This window comes from Kryptolebias marmoratus, linkage group LG2 (assembly GCF_001649575.2).
Source record: "Kryptolebias marmoratus isolate JLee-2015 linkage group LG2, ASM164957v2, whole genome shotgun sequence".
NCBI classification, from domain to species: domain Eukaryota; kingdom Metazoa; phylum Chordata; class Actinopteri; order Cyprinodontiformes; family Rivulidae; genus Kryptolebias; species Kryptolebias marmoratus.
This window is the reverse complement of record NC_051431.1, coordinates 36,746,580-36,764,574: the sequence shown is the minus strand read 5'-3', so window position 1 is coordinate 36,764,574 and position 17,995 is coordinate 36,746,580. Positions and strand designations below refer to the sequence as shown.

Below are 17,995 nucleotides of genomic sequence, written 5' to 3'. Positions count from 1 at the left end.
TTATGGACAATCCATGACGAGCACAGAAGTCCAACAACAGAACACCGCTCGGGATCAGATCAGGGGAGCCGTTCCTCCCAACCACACCCCTCCAGGTCTCACTGTCATTGCCTACGTGAGCGTTGAAGTCCCCCAGTAGAACAAGGGAGTCCCCAGGAGGGGCACCCTCCAGTAACCCTTCCAAGGACTCCAAAAAGGGTGGGTAATCTGAACTGCTGTTGGGCGCATAAGCGCAAACAACAGTCAGGACCCGTCCCCCCACATGTAGGCGGAGGGAGGCTACCCTCTTGTTCACCGGGGTAAACCCCAACTTACAGACACCAAGATGGGGGGCAACAAGTATGCCCACTCCTGCTCGGCGCCTCTCACTGGGGACAACCAGAGTGGAAGAGTGTCCAACCCCTCTCAAGGAGACTGGTTCCAGAGCCAGAGCCGTGCGTTGAGGTGAGCCCGATTATTTCTAGCCGGAACCTCTCAACCTCACACACCAGCTCAGGCTCCAATTCTCCAATTCTGTTTGTGATATTTATGGACAGGATGTCAAGGTGCAGTCATGGAAAAGGAGGGTGTCTAGTTTGGAAACTCAGCGTCTTGTCTTTGCTTTTTGGAGATGATGTGGTTCTATTGGCGTCTTTGAGCCATTTCTTTCAGCGTACACTGGCAGTTCACAGCCAATTGTGAAGAGACTGGGACAAGAGTCAGCTCTCCCAAGTCTGAGGCAATGATTTTTTACCAGAATAGCGATGTCAGGATGGATTATAGGATGGATCAACAGAGCTGAGCCTTGTAGTAATGAGACCGTTGCTCCAGTCTTATGTGGTGAAGAAGAAACTGAGCTGTAAGACAAAGCTCTCAGTTTACTGGTCCATCTATGTTCCAACCCTCACCTGTGACAGAAAGAATGAGATCCTGGATACAAGTGGCTGAGCTTAGTTTTCTCTGTAGAGTAGCTGGGCTCAGTCTTAGAGATAGGGTGAAGAGTATGATCATCCGAGGGGATCAGCTGAGGTGGTTTAGGTATCTGATAAGGATGTCTCCTGTGTGCCTCCCTCAAGGTTTTTTGGGCACGCCCCATTAGGAGAAGACCCTGAGGCAGACCCAGAACTCACTGGAGGGATCATATATCCTCCTGGGAACGCCCTGGGCATTCCCAGGAGGAGCTGGAGAGTGTTACTAGGAAGAGGGATGACTAGGTTTCCTTCTTGGATCTGTTACCAACCTGACCTCTGACAAGTGTGAACAAAATGGATGGACTGATGGGTTTAAATGGGTTAATTTTTACATGTATTTCGCAATTGGATTTCCAAAATTTCTGTCTTCTTTTAGATCCATACATTTTAACATAAAAGTTGTTCAAAGTTTTCTTTCTCTTGCAGATAGAGCACATAAATCGTCATCTAGAAGAGAGCGAGAGAGCCCTGCAGGAACGCATCTTCAAACTTGAAGGACAACGGATACAACTGGAGGAGGTCAGAAATTTATTTTCTGATAGTACCATGGAGGGGCTTAAAAATCTGACACAAACAGATGTTTCTCATTGTTAACTTCACTCTTTAGTGGAAAACACTCGTCAAAAGTTAGGACTTAACTTTTCATTGTTTTTTTTTCTCTATTTATACCGTATTTTTACCAAGTAGAACTAAACCTAAATAATGCATAAAACAAAAATTAATACATTTGAATTTATATAATTTAAAAAGTGACTGACATTGTAAAGTTCTGACAAACCTTGTTCCCACAAATTGTCATCTTTGAAATAGTGTTGACCAAATGGCAAACGAAGAAGCTCAGCAGAAGGACAACTTTGGGTGTTTCTAAGTAGAAATCTATGTTCCGTTTATCATAAAGACATCTCTTTATACATTTTTACAGTAGTACAATATTTGTCTGTTGTAGGAGCTGAGCAAAACTAAAGCAGCAAGTGTGACAGAGAAGACCCAAGCAGTGGAGGAGCTGGGAAGAACCATAGCTCAAATTCGTCAGGAGGAGGTTGGTTTAAAACATCTCATTATTCATCACCTTTTTTCCACACATATACATGAGATTTTCTGGGAGAATTTACAAGCAATTTGGTCAGTTCCTGTTCACGCATGCACTTCACAAAAGGCAGATTCTGTGCTGCTTGTATACAGATCTCGCAAGATTTTGCAATATTGCACGATATTGTGCATAATGTTATTTTCAGGGTTTAACCAAACTTTGTCATTTCTCAACACACAATATTTTAGGCTAAAATTCTGGTATGAAAGGTGGATTGCAATATGCATTTTTTAAGTATTGCTTGGTTTTTAATTAATTTATTGGGGTGTTGTATGATTTTTGTTAAAAGTTGGAAATTTTCCCCAAAAATTATTTAAAAAATGACTAAACTCATACTCAGCAATAGGCTATACTGATTGGCAAGGGGATAAACCAAACCTGCCATTCCACTGTTTCCAAAATAATAATTAAAAAAACCCACTAAAACAGAGGTCCAAATGATAACAACCATTCAGTCTCTATTGCTTCTCATCTGAGCTCAGCAGCATGTCACACCACCTCAGCCATTTGCCCTGCCCAGGATTACACCAATGCCACATCCACAGCACCTGCCTCAGGCCATGTTGCCTCTGTGGTATTCTCCTGATGCTAAGGGGGTTCAGGGTGACTCACTGCTACTCCAAACTCCTGCTGATGAGGGGCTCCAGCCCAGCAACTCTCATCCAAGTCTGACATCAGTTGTTCTGCCAAGCCAATCCTCTAAACTGTCTTGCCTTGCTCTGCCCTTTGTTTTACCTGGTTTCTCTTCTAGGCCCAGATGTTTTGAGTAAAACCAGTTGAGTCTAATAAAGCAATAAAGCCTGTCACTTTCAATATAAATTTCCATAAATATTAACATGCCCCACTATAATGACTTTATCAATATTCAATAATAAATCAGATAGAAAAGTCTGAGAGCTTTTGTTCAGACAAAAGCTCAGAATAAGGGTTTTGTGGAAGATGTACACTTTTTGTATGAAAAAACTGATTGTCATAGTACTATAACTCGGTCCATTGCAGTTTTCTGTATTTAAAATTATTTGACACGTAACATTGTTACTTTTCCCTGCACACAACACTTACCTTGCACCTTTTTTCCTCTGAGCAGCAGGAACGTGTGACTTCCCTGGAGGAGAAGCTCCGCTCTGTGCGATCATCCATGCAGGAGATGCAGCTCCGCAGCTCCCAGCAGAAACAGACGGTTTCCGACCTGCAGGCCAAGAACGGCCAACAGAGCATTGAGATGGACGGCTTGAGACGTAGGATAGACGAGCTACAGCAGGTCAGAACTCACCTCGCCTGTTATGGGCCTCACCTGTTCATTGTTTTGTTGTTTTCAGTTATTAAGCAGATGGCTGCCCCACTCCAGCAGGGGGCCCCCAAGAGCTCTTAATTGGTCACACAAGACAAGTTGATGTGTGTGTATATGGGACAGAGTGAAGCAGACTGAATACAACACACTTTTCAGATTTTTATTTGTAAAACACTTTGAAAACAACAAATCATTTGTGGACTTGGAGAAGGCGTTCGACCGTGTCCCTCGGGGAATCTTGTGGGGGGTACTCCGGGAGTATGGGGTACCAGGCCCTTTGATACGGGCTGTTAGGTCCTTATATGACCGGTGTCAGAGCTTGGTCTGCATTGCCTGCAGTAAGTCGGACCTGTTTCCGGTGAGAGTTGGACTCCGCCAAGGTTGCCCTTTCTCACCGATTCTGTTCATGTTTATGGACAGAATTTCTAGGCGCAGCCAAGGTGTTGAGGGGATCCGTTTTGGTGACCTTAGGATCGCATCTCTGCTTTTTGCAGATGATGGGGTACCAGACCAAGCTTTTCACCCTATCTCTAAGGGAGAGCCCAGACACCCTGCGGAGGAAACTCATTTCAGCCGCTTGTATTCGTGATCTCGTTCTTTCGGTCACTACCCAAAGCTCGTGACCATAGATGAGGGTAGGTGGCTCGGGCATCTGGTGAGGATGCCTCCTAGACGCTTCCCTGGTGAGGNTCCCACCAGGAGGAGGCCCAGAGGAAGACCCAGGACACGCTGGAGGGACTATGTTTCTCGGCTGGCCTGGGAACGCCTTGGGATTCTCCCGGAGGAGCTGGCCCAAGTGGCTGGGGAGAGGGAAGTCTGGGTCTCCCTGCTTAGGCTGCTACCCCCGCAACCCGACCCCGGATAAGCGGAAGAGAATGGATGGATGGATGATCAGTATGTTAAGGTCAAAGAAAGTTTTAAACTTCACAGCTTTGTAATCATACATGTATTTGTTGCACCATTTTACTTCTACCTGCACAAGGGATGAAAAGTGAATATGACACAATTAAAAGTAATTAAAGGTATAGTATAATTAAAGGTGTAGTTCAGAGGTAGGCTTTTGTGTAATAGGTTCTAAAACATCAAATATCTTACCTGTTCTTGAATGACCTCAGTAGCTGTGGTACCAAAAGTACCACAGCTAGCAGCTACTGCTGCTATTTGCACTTGGAAATAATCACCAAATTTTATGACAATAACCATATAATTTAAAACTAACTGCAATGTAAAGGTTTATATAACAGTGTTCCCAGGAACTGTTATAAAATGTTTTAAATTGGAGTTTGCAGTCAATTTGGAGCTTGGTCACTCAAGTCGGCACAATGTATGGCTGGCAGTTTTGGTATATAATCGAATCACACTCCTATTTCTGTTGACTCTTTTAGGTTTTAATAATAGCATTTCTCCTGGTCATAGTAACATTCTTACTGGTCTGGAATTGAAATTAAAGATATTTCCATTCACATTGCACACGTATGACACAATGTTTTTTTTCTGTGAGGTCTGCTGGAAATTTGATTGATTTTAAATCTCTTTTAAAAAACTGGCTTTTATTTCCAAAGAGCATGATCATTAAGCCAACCCTGGTTTTCTTCTATATTCTTATCCTATTTTTGATATTGTCAATACTGTATTTGATTAGTTATTGCTTTTTAGTATTTGGTTTGCTTCTATTTTATCTTTAATTTAACCTTTACAGCACTTTGATTCCTTTTTGTTTTGACGCTTTAAAGCGCTTCATAAATAAATTGATTGATTGATATTGTTTGCTTAACTGATATGCACAAGCATCCGTCTCACTGGACTCAAAACATTCTCCATAGTGTTTAAGGTTCAGTATGGTTCAATTATCCTTACAAAAGTAAATCCCTATATATCAAAGCAGCAACAAACACTGTGGTGACTTTCATCCACATACAGTATTACCATCTCAGACTGGCACATCTTCTGCTGTGGCCTTATCTATCTGAAATGTCTTTATAACAGATACTGTAAATACTGTATAGTGTGATTGTTTGTTGGCAGAACTGTAATGTGGATGATGGTTTGGACTTGTGGTGTTCCAGGAGCTTTCAGGCAAAGACCAAGAGAAGGTGGCTGAGGTGAGTCGAGTGAGAGTGGAGCTACAGGAGCAGATTGGGGTTTTACAAGCAGAGAGGACGGCTCAGGGGGGACTCAAAGCCAAGATCAGTGCTCTGGAGAGAGAAATTAAAGGTACATGTCACTGTTTCGTTTTATCATTACTTTACTTCTGTACCATTTCTTTCTAAAGTCAGTTTGTACCATATTGTGTTGTTAACTCAAACTACAGAAATAGCAGTTTTTGCGAAAATGCAGAGTGAATGCTAAGTGCTGAATGACTTTGCTGAAATCTGCTGAAGAAGCCAAAACTGATTTTTTAAAGCTAAAAATGAATCAAAACACTAGCTAAAGGCTACTTAAAAGCCAAATGTAGCTAAAAGCTAAAAGTAGCAAAAGGCTGCCTATAAGCTAAGGTATCATAAGGCTAACTTAAGCTTAAAAGTAGCAAAAAATATTGTTAAAAGTTGCAAAAAGCTACCTTCAAGAAACAAAAGGTTTGTTAAAAGTTTCACATTGGCACAGAAAGAAATGTAATGTTTTGAGGAACAGTCTCCTTCAGTATGACTTCTGAGAAGTCAGGACTGATGCCTTTTCTCCCAGGAAGGTTTGGACTAAGTCTGGATGCAGAGCTGGCAGGACTCAAGTCACTGTTTCCAGGCTTGCCCTTAACAAAACCACTGTGTATAGACATTTGCTTCTGTCTGCGCCTCAAAGTGTTCTAAAAATGAGCCATAACAATCACATTATTCAGACTTATTTTGTGAACAGGAGCGCTACATGTGTTCCTACATTGTGCTTAAAGTGAGTGCTTCCACTTCCACCTCAAGCTGCAAAGGGATGGGCAAGCAAAAGTGTTTTGGCAGGTGGGCAGATGGATGTGTTTTGATTTTTTTTTTTTTAATGGGCGGTTAAATTTGGGATTAGAAAAAAATAATAATTTGGAGGATCTAATACCATTGTTACAATGAAAAATTTGTATTTAAACGTGTTTGGAGTTAGCAGTTGTACCTTTTTTTGAAAAGTATGAAAGTTACAAAAAACAAGTCATAGAAGATGTCTCCTGCTTAAACTGAATGTTTTGAATAGGAACAAGTAGGCAGAAGTAGTCAGATGGCAAAAAATGTATAAAAAACATGAAAATAATTGTGTGAATACTGAATTAGCATAACTGAACACACAATAAAGGGAAACGTGTGTCTACAAAAAGATACAATAAAAATAAGTTACACCCTTTTTCAATTTCAAGAATCTGTGCATGAGAGATGATTTAAAAAATCACCTGGTTGTTATCAAGTTTTAAAATTACTGTAGGTGTATACAACTTCAGATGAACTTTAGGACACTGTCAATATTTATTGAAGAAAAACTAAGCCACAATACTCAGTCAGTGTGCACAAATTTAAGTCCATTCCCAGTGAAGTGAGCTACACAGGACCACCCTCCTGGGAACGCACCATTCACTCTCCCCTTCTTCTTACAATCTTGGGTTGCTGAACAAAACTTGGAACAAACCTTTGAGATTTTTTGGTTATTCTGTTCTAACTTGTCCCTGATTTGGTTAAAGACTGCCAGTTCATGTCCCTAAAGCCGGTTTCAGCATACAGGAATCAACTACCAAGGCCTGCACCTCTGACTGCCATCCTATTTACAGTACACTGGTCCATTACAGTGCCTCCTGCTGGTGGTGCATCCTGAGGAGGGTGGTCCTCTGTAGCTCATTTGGGTTTTGTCTGGCTGGACTCCCTTGCTGGGATCTGGTCACCAGGTACTTGCCAACGACCCTCTTCCTAGGATGAGGTTTTGGGATCTCTATTCCAAACCCGTTTTCTTGGTAGTCTTGTAGTCATCATTAAAATGACTAAATTTTTTTCCATGTTTTCCATGGGAGACCTGTCAGGTCTAAACTGCCCCAGACAACATAATTTTTGGGGTTCTTGGGTCACTTACGGCCCTCCAACGCAATAAAGGGGGTGATTTACAAAAGAACAAATGTATGCAAACCTCAACGCACAATGGGAGAACCTGATAAGGTCATACAAGCTATTAAATTATTGGGTGTACTTAGATTTCACAGGCTGTTTCTGCATTTTGATTTTGTTTCTGTCAAAGGAATGATTACAGTGTAATACATCACATGTTTTTGTTCATCTGGTTTTTCATTCATTTGGTTATAAGACATGACAAAGGCCTGGTCATTTTTATTTCTGTCCTAATTCTCCGATTTGACAGGGTGTACTAACATTTTGTCATGGCTATAAAGTAATTATAAGGGGCCACAAACTTAAGGCCGCCTTCACACTAGTGACAACGCTGCTAAGATGTAGAAAATCAATCAAATCGTGGATGAGTTTTGCAGAACCTTGGCAAGGGCAAGGACATTAGATGCACATTCGAAGCACAATGAGCACCTCATTATGACTGATAGAGATACTCCTGGTGGTAACGTTAGTCTGATCTTGTAGCATGTAGCTGCATCCTGATGTGGTCAGAGAGTCACACAGTGTGGTGAAGGCACAGGACAGCCTTAGTCTCAGGAATGTGAAAAATAGCAGGAAAACCCTATTTGTCAAGTACTAAATGTAGCAGCATTGTGGTTGCCTTAAAACTGGAGGTGTTTCAAATTTGCCTCAATCCAGCCACAATAAATAGGTCACGTCACGTCTATATTTGAAGATCCTTTTGCGTTGTATCTGACATTTTAAATATTCTTTTCATTGCTGTCTCATTTTCTTGCAGTGATGAGCAGTAATCACAGAGAGGTGCTTCTTGACAAAGAAAGTGAGAAGTCTTCCTTGTTGGAAAAGCTGCGGCTAAAAGAGGCAGAAATCCAGAGAATGAGAGAGGATGAAGCCCATCGAGCCAGTTGCCTACAGAGCGCCATCCTCGCCTACACCCAGGGCTCACCTTTGGGACACTACAGCAGCCCAAACAAATGACAGGACACTTTTGCACCTCTAAACTCTCTGTGTTGCTCCAGTCAGGACACTCTTCTGGGTGTCATGATGTCATGATTTCCTGAGCTCAAAGCCTTCAGGTGAAAACAAAACAGTGATGTCTCTTGTATAAAAACAGTATCAGGTAGAACAACCATAAGCAATAATTTTAATAAATGCAATAAGAATGAGAGCTGGAAATGTCAAAGATCTTTTTTAAAACACTTGACATCTGAACATGTGGTGTGTGTTATCAAATTGCACACCCCATTTTTTTTTTATTGATAAGGTAAGTTAGGCCAGTGATAGACTTGTTTTATAGTTCTATAGTAAGAGTCCCAAAACATTTTTACTTGCTGTTTTTTACAAAGATAATTTTGTACCAGGAAGTATAAACTCTGTTTACATTTTTGTAACTCAAAGTTCTGTTTTTAATATTTTTATTGTTTATGATTTATTTAGAATATGCTGTTTTCAAATCAGTAAAGGAAAAATTATTATTATTGACTCTTCTTGTTGTGAATCTTGGGTTGTTTAACAAAACAGGTTATTCTGTTCTAACTTTTACCTGATTTGGTTTCACAAGGCTCATAAATTACCATGAAGATTGATTCTGCGCAGTTAACCAGGTTTTCGTGATTTGTTAGCCCTCAGAGTATGTGTTGGGGAAGACACTCAGCTACTACCACACTAACTTTTACCTCAATATCTGTAAAACTGTCTAAATTATGACCAAACGGGTTGAATAAGTAAGGAGAAAAGGTGACGCTCTGAAGTTTCCGTGTTTTCCCCATCCTTCGCTTGTGGTTACTGTCCCTTTAAAAACACTCGGTTGTTTCCGGAGAGCTTCGGCGCTGCTCGTCATCGATCTCTTTCACTGCGGCTCCATCGCCAAGCGGACTAGCCCGCTGCTTTCACCCGAGCCCCGAGCTCAGACCGTCGGATCTCCTACATTCCCAGCGTCGGTTCCGCGAACGCCTCCAGTTTCGGTCCAAATGCAAGCCATCAAATGTGTGGTGGTCGGTGACGGGTAAGAGCACCCTCTCCGAACCGGGATGTCCGCGGGTGGATAGATGGATGATGGAAGGATGCGGTGTAGATGGGGAAAAAAGGGGCTGGGGCTCAGGCGATGGTTGTTCTGCTCTCTGACGTTCGGTGGAAATCTGCCGCTGTCTGCTCGGTAGCTGCAGCCGGTTCCGCTCAGGGCTCCTCGGTTCCGGATGCTTTGGACCGAGGGCAGACTGGCGGGCGGATGCGGGCTGGTGCGGACTGATCAGGGGTTCTCGGCCCTCCCTGTCGATGACAGCCAGGCCCCACCGCTGCTGTCATTTTACGCGCACCGAGCCCTTTCTCGTTGCAGCCGGATCCCACCCAGTCTGAGGGGGGTCCGGGCTCAGAATCCTGAAACCAGGTCCAGTCCCGAGTCCAGTTTGACCAGGAACCTCAGAATGCCTAAATGAGGACAGTTTATCTGTAAATTTAATTTTACATGGGGTTTTGTGGCTTCAGAAATTTCTCAAATTTATCTCAAATTTTCTAAAAGCTGTGACATCCAACTTGAAATAATATGCATATACAGAATTATTAGATATATGTATTCATCCTGAAAAGTACAAACGGATTCATATATGAACCAAATTATATACTGGAACAATATCATATGACATGTGTCTGTCTTCAACAAATATGATGGTGTGTATATATATATATATATATATATATATATATACACCACAAATATATAAACTGTTCATCAAATTCATATACCAAAATGTATATGTAGCCTACATGTAATAACTAATATGTGTCGATATATCTACTAAATATATTCCTCAAATTTATTAGTATAAACCAACATATTTAGACATTATGTCATGTATGTTATTGTTCCAACAGGCTATGATTATGTTTACATTTTCCTTGTCTTAAAAGGATAGTTCAGAGCTTTGAAAGTGGGGTTCTGTGGAGTGGTTGTGAACACTTAATATCTTACCTGTTGTAGGTACCTCTCTGAACGACCTCAGTGTACACAAATACTGTTTGAATTTGACTGGACTGATGAGCTAACGGCTAGTCTTTAGGCAGCCAAAACTAAAGTTGATCACTGCCATCTTTAAACAACTCTACTAGAAATTAGTTGTTCGTGTGAAAGCTGTTTTCTAAACTTTCCCATTCTTCGGTCCCAGGCTCAGACTAGCCCTTAGCTCATCAATCTAGTCAGAAATAGCCTCGCCCACCCCTTCCAAGGTCATTCAAAGAGTTATCTGCAATCTTAATATAAGATTATTCAATATGTAAAAATAAATACTAAAACATGTTATTATTGGTAATGTGGAATATAAAAAACTCAACCACACCCTAATCCTCAGCCTGATATTTTGACCTCTTTTTTGGGGGGGGTTCTAATTCTTGGTTAGGGGTCAAACTCTCCATTTCTCCATCATAATTTGAACCATGCATATGCACTATAAAGATTTCACATACATATTTTTTACATTTAAATAGCAAATTTGTTCCATCTGTATGTGTGTTGTGTTTAATTCCTGGGTTCAGAATGTCATTTGATGTCAATATAAGTTTTTTTGTGTGTGTCGGAAAGATGTTTGTTGATCAAATCAATATAACATGTAAATTACACAAATGGATTAAAATATGTGGTACTCCTCAGAGGGAGGACTCATCTTCATCTGGAAGAACAACTACCCCAAAAATAGTTTTCATTAAAAAAGCATATTGAGCTTATCCTTAAATGGTTTTGCGTAAAACCAAAGATGTGTTTGTTCTGTGAGATAATAGCGTTTATTTATAAACACTATTAATTTGTCTTTTAGGTTTGCGACTCAGAATGACATTTTCTTGCTGCCAAAGTGGTTCATGAGATGTTTTGCTAACAGACAGACAAAGACAAACACTCACAGATATGGGCAAAAACATAATTGTTTTTGTGCATCAGTGGTGGGCGATAATATCTGTCTGTACCCTGACAACTAATTAACTTTGGAGCCAATGATATTCAAGCTGGCTGCCACACGCGACTGACATCAGAAAACACTGAATGACTGTAACTCAGTCCATTTTACAGATATTAAACTAAAGTTTGGTGTGTTAGTTGCTGAGATTTATATTCACAACACTTACTCTGAGTGCTAATTTCATGAGCTGTTAGTGTTAACCCTTATGTTTGTGAGCAAAATATCTCATGAACCACCAGACAGATTTGAATGACGCTCTTATAAAGATGTACGTCTACAGCTGATTAAGGTTTGAAGTCAGCCCAAATTTGCCACCGCAGGTAATCAACGTCAGCTCATCAAATGGCTCAGTCAGTTTTACAGATGTTGATTTTTGCATAAGATCTCTTATTGAGTCCTTGATCTTTAGGATTCTGTAAATTTTCACTCATACGGTATTAAGTTTGCATGAAGAATACTATTATTCTTGTAAACGACCGTACAGATTAGGTCAAACTGTTTCAGTGTGCTGTCCTGCTTCTCCTCACCAGTGTTGCTGACACGTACATGTACAAGAAATTAATTTTTGAATATGTTTTCCCAAGCTGGACAATCTTTTAATTGTTGGCAGTGTATACATACTGAACTTAATCCATACTAGATTGAATTGGACCGTATAGCAGTTAAACAGGACTTTAATTTGTTTAAACTGCATTTGAAACAAAAAGTTCAGATGGGGTTCTGTAAAAAAGTCACAAACAATTAATATCATACTTGTTGAAGGTGGCTTTTGAACAACCTCACTTTGGAGAAATAGAGTTTAAATCTGACCTGACTGATGAGATAAAGGCAAGTCTGACAAGGCCAAAACCAGATTAGATTGTTGCTGTCTTTAAGAGACTCCAGTAAAAAAAAAAATCTTATCAGTTCAAGCAAATGCTATTCTATAGATCTTTACATTGTCACCAGTTTCACATTAAAGAGTTATTTACATAGAATTTGTGGTTTTTAGCAAGTGCAAGTATTGGCAACAGCAGCTAGCTGTAGCACCTTCTGTGCACAACAACTGAGCACTGTTGATAGGAATAAAATCATACAGTATTTCTGTCAGAATAATCATAGAATTCAAATTAAAAGGTGGTGTTTGCATCCGCCACTATAAACCGGACCCTAAAGAAGTGTTGTTTGGACCCAGGTTAGTGGTTAAATCACAGTAAAAATTTAAATATGAATATTATTTTTGAAGTTCTGTATATTTATATAAACTTGTACGTGTTTTCCCAAATATACAGTAATTTATTTTAAGTAGTGCAGCTTTTCCTGCAATTAAGATGATTCATTTTAAGATTGATTGACTCCAAAAGTTAATCAGCTTTATGTGTACATGCAGTGCTAACTTCCTCAGAGGTTCATTAAAATCTGTCCAATGGTTCATGAGATAGTTCACTCACAAACAAGCAAGACTCCAGCAGTTAGTTTTATGGAAGTGCCCCACACAATGAGTAGCATTTGGAGTATGTGTTAGGACCTCTCAGCTACTACCACACCAAATATCTGTAAAACTATATCAATATCTGTAAAACTGACTGAGTTATAGCCATTTTTGTGTTTTTATGGTCAGTTGGGTATGGCAGCCATCTTGAATTGGGTTGACTCCAAAAGTTAATCTGCTCTAGATGTGCATCCTGTGTCTATGTCCTGAAAGTTTCATTCAGATTTGTTTGGTGATTCAGGAGATATTTTGGTAACAGACACACAAACGCTTAGATGCGGTCATCCTCCACAATCATCCACCTTTGCCTTTCGGTGGCCTCTGATAAATGGCGTCCACCGAAAGGCAAAAATGGCGTCGTTAATCAAAATTTAAGAAGTTTGTCAGACTTTATTCTCTCATATCACAGTCTCATCCTGGCATCTAGGAGAACTGATGCAACTTTAAAACACAAGTGGTCTTGTTTCTTTCCATGGTTAGCTCATAGGCCTAACCCGTATCCCTGTGTGAGCAGGTTGTGAGTGTGTGTGAGTGCAGTTGTGTGTGGGTGGGAGGTGTTTTATCGAAGGCTACTGTGTCCCTAGGCAACATGAATGTAGGCCAGTGTCTGTGTGTAGTCAGTGAAAGGGAGTAGTCGTCCATTTTTGTCCTCCACACATACTACACACTCGTGTGTACAGTTCATATGAGTATGGGACTGTAGCTTAATATACTTACCATCTCCTTTTCTCCTTCAGGGCTGTAGGAAAGACATGTCTGCTGATCAGCTACACTACAAATGCCTTTCCTGGTGAATACATTCCCACTGTGTGAGTAAACCACACTCACACACAATAGGACCAAACAATGATTCAGCCTCAAGTGCTGCGACACAGTGTGACAATACTGAAACATTAAATAGCCACTAAAAGTAAAGTGAGGATGCTTTTACAAAAAATAACCCGACTACACTTCTCTGTGGTAAAGCTGATTGTGGAATGTACATATTTATTTATCAAATATCTGAGGAAATAAAGTAAAACAAAAGTAGAGAATGAAAAACTAAGTTCACCCTACCATCCAAAAGCTTCAGCAGCTTTAATACTCAGTAGTGGTTTTCAGTCTCTCATATCATTGTGGAGGTGTTTTGGCCCACTCTTCTTTACAACATTGTTAGTTCATTGAGGTTTGCAGACATAAGTTTCTGCTCAGCTCTCTTATAGTCCCACCACAGCATTTCAATCAGGTTGAGGTGTGGACTTTGACTGGACCATTACAGCACCTCAATCCTTTCTTTTTTTGGCCATTCTGTTGTTGATTAGTTGCTGTGTTTGGGATGATCGTTCTGTTGCAACATGACCCAGTTTGGTCACAGCTTTAGCTGTTGGACATGTGGCTTCATATTTTAGAACCCTTTGGTCTCCAGAGGAGCTCATGGTCAACTCCAAGACTTGCAAAGAGCCCAAGTTCTGTAGCTGCAAAACAAGCCCAAACCATCAGACCTCCACCTCCACCTTCGTGCTTGACAGCTGGTGTGAGGTGTTTGCGCTGATATTACTGGTGAGAATCTTTTGGCACCTCATGGTTTTAATATGATTCATAGGGGTGCAATGCAATTATAAAATGGTAATTAATGCATCTTGTTGCATCCATAAACACACTGCAAACAAAATCTTGAGCAGAGAATCTCTCAGATCTAAAAGAAACAGAATACTTAGGTCTACACGGTAGTTCAAACAAGATTTTGGGAACAAAAGGAATCAAAATGCTGAGTCCAGTGCATCACATGTTAGAGCTCGCTGACCCACTTTCTTCAGTGTTTCCTCCCCTTTGGTTTTGGATCAATTAGAGTGTGGGAATGGATGTGTTAGTGCATCTTGATTATGGAGTGATCATGATCTATTTTGGCTCCAAAAGGTGCAACATAAAGCTGTGACTGCTGGAGACTAGTTAGTGACTCACAACTATTGTTGTGGTGATGACAAAAATGTTCTGCTCAAAAAGTGAAATAAATCTAACAATTTATTCCATAACTAACTTTGAAGCTGTATAAATGTCCCATTATATTTTTCCTGGTTAAAATGACTCTTTAGCTACATACATGACTGACTGTGGAAAATACCAAGGTTGTTAGACCCATGCTTTTATTATTCCCCCACAGGACCAACTCAAACTTCATAGAGTAGACCGCTAGCTTGTAGCTTTCATGCACTGCGGTAACAATGTTCACCTGGCCACGATCCATATGGGTCTTAGATAAATCATCTTCACCTCTTCAGACAGTTGGTGGAGGTTGTTGCTGTCCTGCTGAATGCAGGTGAAGCAAAATAAGACAAATTCATAACCTGCCAGACAGGTTTTTCTTTCGTAAGTGAAAATCACTGATGATCTGATTTTATATATATATATATATATATATATATATATATATATATATATATATATATATATATATATATATATATATATATGTTTATTTATTTATTTTTTACATAAATTGGGCATTTGTTCATAAACGTTTGACCTTACATGAACTTGTTTATAGGGTTTGTGTTCTGTATTAAGAAGCGAAACAAGAAACACTCAGATTTCTTTATGTCTATGCAGAGAGTGGTGTTTTGTGATCTGTCTTGTATGTTGTATTTTTCGGTAGCTTGTGTGTTTTCATAAGCTCTAGTTGAATCTGTAGTTGTAAGTTGGTGTGGTTAATTTGTTTGGTTTGTGGTTTTAGTTAGCACTGGTCACATGTTAGTATTTTGTGTAATTTTTTTGTTTAAAGGGTTACAGGCATGTTTTGCCAAATCCTTCTGAACAATTTGAAAAGTGTATTAAAAAGATATTTCATAACTTTTGAAGTGGTGTTTTAAATAATTAATGTTTTACTCATTGTAGATAGCTTCTGAATTACCTCAGTTTGGAGAAATAGGGTCTCTGTTTGACTGACTGATAAGCTAACAGCTAGTAAAAGTGTAGCCAAGACCAAAGTGGACTGCTGCCTTCTTTAAACATCGCCAATGTCCGAAATTTTACAGTGACTGATATGAACACAATTTATAAACCCTTATACTTCTATCTGTTTTGCATTACATGGTTATTTACAAGCAGCAGCACCTTTTTGCACTTCCGGATCTTCCAGGGGTCACAACAGCAGGAATTATATAATATTTCTGCTGAATAATGCAAAATTTCTGATGGCATAGCATAGCATAGGGGTAGACCAATTAATTGGCCGACCACTTTAATTGATCGACATTTGCCACTGTTTAGTCATGCCTGTGTGTACTTCATCAGTTACCAAGTAGGAAGATAAAGGTGCAGCAGCTGCTAAAACCAGCTTACTGCTTACAGTTTAGTTTTCTTAAGCAAGAATGTTTTTCTATATATATATATATATATATATATATATATATATAAGTTTGTAAGTTCCTTGAAGTATTGCTAAACACATATTTAAGTTAAGCAATTATGTTATATTTTGGTTAAATGAAAAATACATATTGGCCGGTCAGAAATGTCTCCCTGCTGCTTACCCCCACATACTCCCCTTAGATGGAGAACCACAAAGACTTAGAATTTCTGAAATACAGAACTGTTTTGAACACAAACTGGAGCTTATTTGAACACCAGGACCAAGAAACATTTACAGGGAGTGTACTGGACTATATAAAGTTCTGCACTGGAAATGTAACTGTGGATAAAAACATTCAGGTTTTTTCCAAACCAAAAACCCTGAATGACCAGCCAGGTCTACACAGAGTGTCAAGGCATGCAACACTGGTTTCAGGTCGGGTGACAGAGTTCTTTAGAGTATTGCTCGAGTTGACCTGAAAAGAGTGAAAGCCAAGGCAAACTATGGGAGAAAAATAGAGGCTCATCTCTCCAGCAGTAATTGGAGGTGTGGCAGGGGCTTTAGAACGTCACAGACTGTGATATGATAACAGGGGACTTGAGTTTGTTGCTGGCAGAGGAACTTAACAGTCTCTTTGCCTGATTTGAGTCACCACAACAACACTCATTTGCTTCAGCCCTGCCTTCACTAAGGTTCCAACACCCCTCCACTCACTGTGGAGGAGTATGATGCAAGATGGGTGCTCCTGCTCCTGGCAGTGAACCTCAGAAAGGCTGCTGGCCCAGATAGAGCACCCAGCAAGCTGCTCAGGGCGTGTGCCCACCAGTTCACTCAGGATTTCTAATCTGTCAATGGCACAAACAGTTACTCCCCCTGCCTAAAATCTGACATAATCATCCTGGTGCCAAAGAAGTCATCTACAGTCAGCCTTAATGACTATCTCCCTGTTGCTCTCACACCCATAATTATGAAGCGCTTCAAGGGACTGGCTCTTTAGCACATTAAAGGATATTTCCCCTCAATCTTCAACTCACACAAGCTCGCATATCAAGCAAATAGATCCACAGAAGACTCCATCGCCATAGTTCTCCACTCTCTACTGGAACAACAGCAGAGTTATGGGAGGAGGCTGTTTGTGGACTACAGTTCGACATTCAAAACAGTTTTCCTGGACTTTCTGATCACCAAATTGGACACCTTGGGACTCCTCTCTCTCACAAATTAAAATTAAAAAAAAGAATGGGGTTGTATATTGGCCATCGGCTGTCCTCATTTCTAAATATCGACATCGGCCATAGACAACCTAATATCGATCAACCTCCTATGAAAGAGGTAAAAATTATAATGTAGCTAGAGCTGGAGCTGGAGCTGGAACTGTGTTAAGATGGCAGCAATCCACTTTGGATATGGGTCCATTTTGATCATATTGACAAGCTAATATTGACTTGCCCTAATTGATCCACTTCCAAAGTGGATTGCTGCCATCTTAAAATAGTTCCATTATTCAAAATTTTACAGCAGTTTATGTAAAAGCTATTATTTCAACCTCTACACTATCAGTTTTGCATTTCTTGGTTATTTTGATAGAAATATTAATAAATACTTACCAGAAGTGACCTAAGGACAGGGGTGGAAATTAAAAATTTTGTCCAAAATTTTTTTACCAGCCACTATTTTGTTGTGACAAAAAGTAATTTCATATGATGATGATGATGATCGAAGCGTGTGGAAGCAGTTGTGGTGCCCTACAAGCTGAATACTCTTGAAAAACAGAAAATAAAATAGCTTCTCATCACAACACCTAATTGGTGTTAGACTGCATGTAATCTGTAGTGGATCGAGTGCATCATATGGGTTTGCAGTGAACTGTTGTAATAT

At 40.1% G+C, this 17,995-nt stretch overlaps 2 protein-coding genes across 6 annotated transcripts in view; both read left to right on the top strand.

Annotated features, from left to right (window-relative positions):
• The window catches only part of lrrc45 (leucine rich repeat containing 45), a 57,530-nt gene extending 48,753 nt beyond the window's left edge, over window positions 1-8,777 (top strand). For 3 of the 4 annotated variants that reach the window (XM_025009501.2, XM_017431842.3, XM_025009502.2), the window contains exons 14-18: window positions 1,377-1,469; window positions 1,897-1,989; window positions 3,128-3,301; window positions 5,398-5,545; window positions 8,150-8,777. In XM_025009501.2, coding sequence (XP_024865269.1) covers window positions 1,377-1,469; window positions 1,897-1,989; window positions 3,128-3,301; window positions 5,398-5,545; window positions 8,150-8,349 — 708 coding nt within the window. In that variant the 3' untranslated portion in view covers window positions 8,350-8,777. The remainder of the gene's footprint in view (window positions 1-1,376; window positions 1,470-1,896; window positions 1,990-3,127; window positions 3,302-5,397; window positions 5,546-8,149) is intronic. The other variant, XM_017431840.3, reaches the window with a different exon arrangement.
• A 134-nt stretch (window positions 8,778-8,911) lies between these two features.
• The window catches only part of rac3b (Rac family small GTPase 3b), a 19,194-nt gene continuing 10,110 nt past the window's right edge, over window positions 8,912-17,995 (top strand). Inside the window, exons 1-2 of one of the 2 annotated variants that reach the window (XM_017431844.3) lie at window positions 8,912-9,376; window positions 13,527-13,598. In XM_017431844.3, coding sequence (XP_017287333.1) covers window positions 9,342-9,376; window positions 13,527-13,598 — 107 coding nt within the window. In that variant the 5' untranslated portion in view covers window positions 8,912-9,341. The remainder of the gene's footprint in view (window positions 9,377-13,526; window positions 13,599-17,995) is intronic. The other variant, XM_017431843.3, reaches the window with a different exon arrangement.